We start from the raw sequence: 7,112 nt of genomic DNA, 5'->3' as shown, positions 1-7,112 counted from the left end.
TAATATATTAAGGCCATGTGACGAGAGTGGGTCACGTGAACAGATTTCTACCTTACCACCACCTTTCTTATTTCACAACTTATTTTCACACGAAGCCCCAAATCAAATAAAAAATTTGGGATAATAAATAATAAGCACTAAGAAAGCTGGGTCTGGTCCTAAACTTTATTAATTATAAAAAAAAGCAAAAAAAAATTATTTACAACAAAAAACTTTTTTTTTAATTATACAAATTTAGCACCAGACCCACCATCCTTAGTTCTTCTTGTTTAGTATCCCAAATTTTCAACTCGATGTGGCGTTCCGTGTGAATATAAGTTGGGAAATAAAAAAAGTGGCGGCAAGGTAGTAATAATGTCACGTGACCCATTCATCACATGGACTTAAATGAAAATCGGCTCAGAGGACAACTATGCCTGACTCCTGTCATTACCAAGAAACTATCTCTTCCTATCTCTTCCTAATTTTTTCTTTTCTACATTTTATTTATTCCCTTATAACCTACTTTTTCTCTTTAAAATCTTCATACCATCTACTTCTATCATTTTTTCCATCTCGTCCATATTTCCCTCTCCCATTTTGATATGTCTGACCTCTTCTCTAAACTGTTTTTCCTTGCTTTCATAAATCCCCCTTTCCTGCTCTTTTTACCTTTCCTCCTTTTTTATCCATATTGCTATTACTTTTTTCTCCCCTTAATGTCACCATTAAGGGAAAGTGATCCGATTCAATATAAGCTCATACCTCTAGTTGCTTCACCTTCTCTCTTACCTCATCATCCACTATTACATAATCAATTGCCGTACTCTTCTTCTCCTGAGCGTGTATGTTCTCCTTCCTCATCCCCCTCTATATTTTCATTTAAGATAAACCATCCCACCTCCGCCAAGGTTTTTAAAAACTTCTTTTCCTCCCTATTCAATACCTTATCTTTGAATTTCCTTTCTTTCTCTTCCACCCATTCCCTTCCTCCTCTATCTTCTCTTCTCGCGTCGAAATATCCACCCATTATAAGCCTAATCTCTTTGTTATTTTCTTTTATCATTTCTTTCTTCTCCTCTGCTTTCTCCTGCATATCACCGTTTACATAAAACTCCGCTATCTTCCACTTCTTTCCTCCCATCTTTACCTCTTCTACTATTAATCCTTTTTTTCTCTTTCTTATCTTTCCTTGTTATACATTCGTTCCTTACTCTCATCACCATTCCTCCCATTGCTCTCCCCTTTTCATTGTTCCTCTTTGCATTTTGAACTTGCCATTTGTAACCTCTTGTCAACCTTCCCCTCACTCTTTTCCATAACTTTTTATGTAGCCATGACACCATTATTATTAATACGTCCCATTGAGTCAAATTTCTCATAAACTCTATCGCTTCCCTTTCTTCGTAAAAGTGTCCACCATACTCCGTCTATCTGTATTCTCTCGTACTTAAATCATGTTCTTCTTTACTTTTTTTTCCCCTCTTCCGCTATTTTTCTTAACTTATACTGCATCTTCCTTTCTACCTATGTCAAATCAACCACAATTCTCTCCAAGCTTGCATATAAAATCCTCTTCTTTGTCATCACTTCCCTCTTATGTTTCCATTTCTTTAGTTTCACCAGTACCATTCCCTTCCCTTTTCGTTCTTTCCTTCCTACACTTCTCATTTTATTTCCCGCATCAATCCTTCTTAGTACTTCTTCCACTCCTTCCTTCTGCTCCTTCCCCTCTTATCTTATACCCTTTATCGCTATGTTTCTTTTCCTTTCTTCCCTTTCTTTCTTTTCTATTCTTTGTTCTATTTTTTCCCTGCTTTTCTTCATAAATCCCCATTACTTCTGTCACCATTTCGCGAATTTCTTTCAGTGTTTCCTCTTTCATAGGATCTTTCATTTTATCTGCGTTTCCTTTATTTCCCTTATTATTCTCATCCTTGTGTACAAAGTTGTACTTTTCCGGCGGTGATCTGAACATTTTTAAATATTTCAAACTTAAACTGACGTTTTCCTTCTCTTCAATGCTTTCCCTCTCCCGTCTCTTCCTTTTGATGAAAGCCTCAATCGACCTCACGCTTTTTGCTCTCAATCTCGCCTTTTCTATCATTTTCCTGTACTCTCCCCCTTGCCTTCATTTCTTTGATCTCCCCTTTCGTTGTAGTAAACACTTTCTGTTCTAAATCCGTTTTTTCCTTGATATTACTCGCCCCGCTATCCATGAATCAAATTCAAACGCTCGCGCCTTCTGCCCTTCCCTGCCTCTATGTATCGTCGCGTTCTGGTAACTGCTTTGTCTTTCTCCGTCTCTACCTCACTCTGCTACTACCAACCCTATCAACCCAGTGCTTCCACCCTATTAAAAATCTCAAACCAACCTAATCTCAACTTTTACACAAATCTGTCTCAATCCTCAAAAATATCTTCACAACTTTTCAATCTTACAATCTCTCAATCAATCTCTCACAAAGAAACCCTTCTACATACTTCCACAATTCTCTCACCTCAAATTTCCCCACAAATATCAGAAAAACTCAGCATCAAGAATTCTCGCCATCACACACTTTCATGTCGGAAACGGAAGTCCTATAAAAAAGTTTATTTATGTATAAAACACCTCTATTTCAATTATGTACTTTTTGGCAATGTTTTTGATGTTGTGAAATGAGTGTCTGAATTTAATTATATTATTTTATAATATAGTTATACTATTATTTTTGATATAAATGTTTTTAAAAAATAATACCACTATTATAATTATATAATCTTTTTAAATGTATTGTGATATTGCTAAACAAGTATTTGAATTGAATTTTTGGGTAAAAACCGTGTCAGGGTATCGTGCATACTTGGCGCCATTACTGCCCCTTTCCATTGTAAGACGATCGAACTCGAAAGTCGACGGGGCTCTGTGATACTCAATCGGAGGCTACTGTATTATGTTGCGACGGTACGTTTACATCAAGTCTCCCATTGAAACCTCTCCGAACTTTCGAAATGTTCACTAACTACTGAATACATTCTAAAATGATTCCATTTTTTTCTAAAATTTTGAAAGTTTTTTGCAAAGTTACAAAAATTTCCTTAAAATCTGCCAGATTCTTTTTTGACCTTGATCTTGAAAAGAAATGTACATTTTTTAAAGACATTTTCCAGTATCATAGGAGCTGAGATATTTACGCAGTAGCATATGTTATTATTTTATTCCAAAAGTGTATGCAGAAGTACCTGATTTAAAGGTACCATTGCAACATAATATAGTATCCTCGGGTTGAGCACCACCATGTCCCGCCGACTTCTGAGTCTGAGCTCGCTCGCCTTACAATAGGAAGGATCAGATGAGCCGTCAGGTACACCACCGTACCCTGACATCATCCTTCCCTGAAATTTAAAAATTATATGTACAGATATTTAAATTTTGTTTGATTTACTTTAAAAGTTTATTAATAAATTAAATGTATAGAAATGCAATTTCAATTGTAAAGAAAACTATAACGTGAACAGCATTTAAAAGTTTCAATGAAAATAATTGTTTAATACTTTTTATCTTGTGAACTGAATAATTAATTATTGATAAAAGATTCTATTAAAGCTTACATTTTTTTAGAATAATTATTTTAATATGTTAATAATAAATCAAATTTACAGAAATGAAACTTGAAATTTTTAATAAATATAGAGTAAAATTAGTTGAATGTTTTGATGAAAATTATATTTCAATGCTTCTTATTTTGTGAACTGATTGATCAATTATTATTAACTGATTAGTTTTTTTACAATGTTCAATTACATAAAGATAAAGTTTTAAATTGTTTCAATTGGGTACATAAATTGATTATTTACTCTAAGGTTATATAATGGAATATAGACTATCATTCGTATAATAAAAGTTGACTTATATTTAACATATTTCTCTTACAATTATACAAGTCCTTAAAATTTTTGTGTTGTTTTTAAATGAGTATCTGAATCGCATTTTCAAAACATAATGTACCTTTTTTATTTTTTCGAAATTAGTTTCAAAGTTTATTGGACTGGAACATCAGCATATGATATTTAAATATAGGGAAAGGTGTGTCGACCTCCGTTTTCTAAAATATCGCAAAGAGTGACGAGTGTTGGAGAGTTAATACTTTCATAAGCACCCACCGATGTAAGCATATTAAATACTTACAGGCCGAAAATCTTATGGAATATATCAATAAGGAAAAAAGAACGTTAATGGACATGGCGAGTTGCCTTTCGATACAATCGAGATTTCCTGAAACATCCAAATTACATCCAAAAGAGATCACCGACAAGTTAACTCAATGGAAAGACGCCATATGAGTCTTGGCTTGGAGAACCGCCGGACGTGGATGATTTCAGACGTTTTGGAAATGACGTTTTCGTCATAAGCAGAGCACCATGCAAAGGCAAGCTCGAGTCGCGATCAAGAAGAGGTATCTTCGTTGAATATAGCTCAGGCTCGAAGGCTTCTAGAGTTTAGTTACCAAACACAAGGAAATCCGTTATATCCAGGTACGTAAAATTCCTAGAGGAATCTCAGGTTCAAACGACTAAGAAGTACGAGGATTACGAACCTAATAGAAACCTTCTTTTAAGAAAGACAAGTTCATTTGACAACGTGACCGAAGTAGAGAACGAGGATCAATTTTTCGATATCACTTTCGGCGGTGATCGAAACTCGGATAATCAGTTTAATGAAATCTTCCAGGAGATGTCTAATAATCGTGATCAAAAATTCGACAGTTAGGATTTTCATGCTTTGCTCGAGATGATCAACGAGATTCTGACAATGAATATGTTATGGTTTTCTACAGAATGACCAACTATATGCTTAAAAAATGGAAGACTTGTTCAAAATATCTTTTAATGCAACTGAAATTCCTCTCAATCGAGCACTGTCCAGTCAAGATTTCGACGAATGGGTGGTGGCGATGGCTGATAAGGTAAAATCGTATATAATTAAGGATACATGGAATATGGTTGACAGATCTGAATCATCGAAAGTAATTGGTAATCGTTTTGTTTTAACAAATAAATTTGGTTTGGTCGGTGTTTAGAAAGAAAAGAAAGCTAGAATCATAGCCAAAGGATACTACCAGGTACATAGGAGAGATTTCCAGAATACGAATGCACCAGTCGCATGTTTTAGTTCCATACGAACGACAATAGCTTATGTTACTCAAGGAAAGATGCATATTCATCATTATGATGTAGAAACGTCGTATCTCAACGGGAACATAGAAGAAACAGTAATTATGGAAGTTCCAAACGGAACATATCGACATTAGAGATTTTGTTCGCACGTGGCATCTGAGGATATGGCTGCTGACCTTTTGACTATGACGTTATCAAAACCAAAGCACGAAATATGTACAATGAAACCTTAAGATATTGATCTGTAAGATAGCCATTCCGAGAATTGACGCCGCGCCGTAGGTAGAAAAAAGGTAGGTAAAAGGCATTGCGGGAAGTGTGTGGTGGCCACTCAAGTGTGAACAAGCAATAGCGTTTACATCGGAAGCAGTAGTCCTTTGGGTTTGTTCCCCACCAGCCCAGCCATAAAAACAGCGCAATAGAAGAGTTACACTGTATTCGACTCCTAGGATTAGCAAAAATGTAGAAATTTTATTTGGCAGAGTTTTTCTTTTTTTTATTACGATTCCATAGAAAATGTAATATGATGTTTTGTTTTTTAGTTTTGCAGCCACTTAAAAAATAGTTATCAATAATTTTAATGTTGTATCATAAATTATTACATTCTCATCATAATGAGAAGGTTTAAGTTTTATGTGAGAACTGACTATCGCGAATTTCTTCAAAGGTCCACGTTTCGAGACCCCTTGAATCCGAAAAAAAAACAGTTTTACGATGGTGACTGCCTGTCGTCGTCGTTATCGTCTGTATACCGAATAACTTTTGTAAGACGCATCGGATTAGAGTGAGCTTTAGCATGGGCCTTTAGAGACCAAAAATAAAGAAAAGTTCGTTAACTAGCTATTTTGGATGAAAATTCAAAAAGTTAGGGTATTTAAAAATTTTTTTAGTCCACTTTTTTGAAGATTTGAAAATTCCATGTACAGCTATTTATTGTACACGAAAATAAAAACAATTTATCTTCATGACTTTTATTTATAACAAAATTACCACAGTTATAGCATATTCAAAATAAAAAAATAAAATAAAAAAAAAGTAAATGAGCATTTTAAGCTAAAGAACGCACGACACGAAAAAAGTTAAGAGAAGAAAAATGTGTTTAAACTTTTTGAATTTTCTCGAAAAATAAAAAATTCTAATTTTGATGGAACAAAAAATAATGAAAAATCAATCATTCCATTCTGCGGCCAAACTTATTCACCCAAAAAGGATCTACAAATTTGTTATGAATAATTTTGAGACAGAACTGGTAGATTTTCTTCTAATCGTAAAAAAGATAAAAAAAATGTGTGACAGTATTATTGTGACGCATTGATTATTATTAGCATGACATAATCCTAATATTAATATATAAAAAATAATATGAATAAAAAATGTTCTTTGTAAAAAATGTGTTTTCTAAAATAAATTAGACATGTAGAACTTAGCTTGGCTACAGGTTTGGGCATGTCGCTGTAGCAAAGGTCTTTATGGTCGAGCCTGCATCTGGAAGTCGTAAGCCTCTAAGAATAAGCCACTTTAAATTCAATTTAGCTGTCATAAATTCGTCAGAATCAGAGAAAAGCTGTTGACTGAAATTTGTGATTTTCACTCATTTTCGTAATTGCTTCAAAACAATACATGAAAAAATAATGGAAATATTTATAGAACTTTCTAAATGTCTCCAATTTTTGTATTACTTTGTTTATGTATTAAAATGTGACAAACTGCATATTTGCTGAGAAGAGAATAAGTTTTTAAAGGTGTAAATAAATTGACGTATAATTTCTTGAAAAAAATCAAGGAAGTAAAAACGTATACATTTTACGTGTCCAAAATGTTTACTTTTGAGCCACCCGAATATATAGGAAAAAGTTTAATAGATCAACCATAATCCCCTGATTACGACGTTTGTTGCTGCCCTGTTCGTTTTTTGACGTGTACTCCCTTTCGTCTCATTCTATACTTGCGATAACTCGTTTCTTAGGCAATTT

The 7,112-nt window shown here is 33.9% G+C and overlaps 2 protein-coding genes across 8 annotated transcripts in view; both read left to right on the top strand.

Annotated features, from left to right (window-relative positions):
* Nucleotides 1–7,112, top strand: part of LOC117170592 (2-(3-amino-3-carboxypropyl)histidine synthase subunit 1) — a 194,989-nt gene that overhangs the window by 112,141 nt on the left and 75,736 nt on the right. The window lies entirely within an intron of this gene.
* LOC117170593 lies at nt 4,757–5,679 on the top strand. Its single transcript, XM_033357462.1, has 2 exons — nt 4,757–4,928; nt 5,043–5,679. Exons 1-2 carry the CDS (start codon nt 4,824–4,826, stop codon nt 5,271–5,273), a joined length of 336 nt encoding a protein of 111 aa, XP_033213353.1. The 5' UTR covers nt 4,757–4,823; the 3' UTR covers nt 5,274–5,679.

Source organism: Belonocnema kinseyi, chromosome 4 (assembly GCF_010883055.1).
Source record: "Belonocnema kinseyi isolate 2016_QV_RU_SX_M_011 chromosome 4, B_treatae_v1, whole genome shotgun sequence".
Lineage (NCBI taxonomy): Eukaryota > Metazoa > Arthropoda > Insecta > Hymenoptera > Cynipidae > Belonocnema > Belonocnema kinseyi.
The sequence above is the reverse complement of the archived record's forward strand: the minus strand, read 5'-3'. Positions and strand labels throughout refer to the sequence as shown.

What these genes read in the sequence shown, in the direction of transcription:
- LOC117170593 (XM_033357462.1), top strand. Translation starts at nt 4,824, where the DNA reads ATGGAAGACTTGTTCAAAATATCTTTTAATGCAACTGAAATTCCTCTC. An exon ending in TGGTGGCGATGGCTGATAAG is followed by an intron (nt 4,929 to 5,042) that starts GTAAAATCGTAT and finishes GTCGGTGTTTAG; the next exon opens with AAAGAAAAGAAAGCTAGAAT.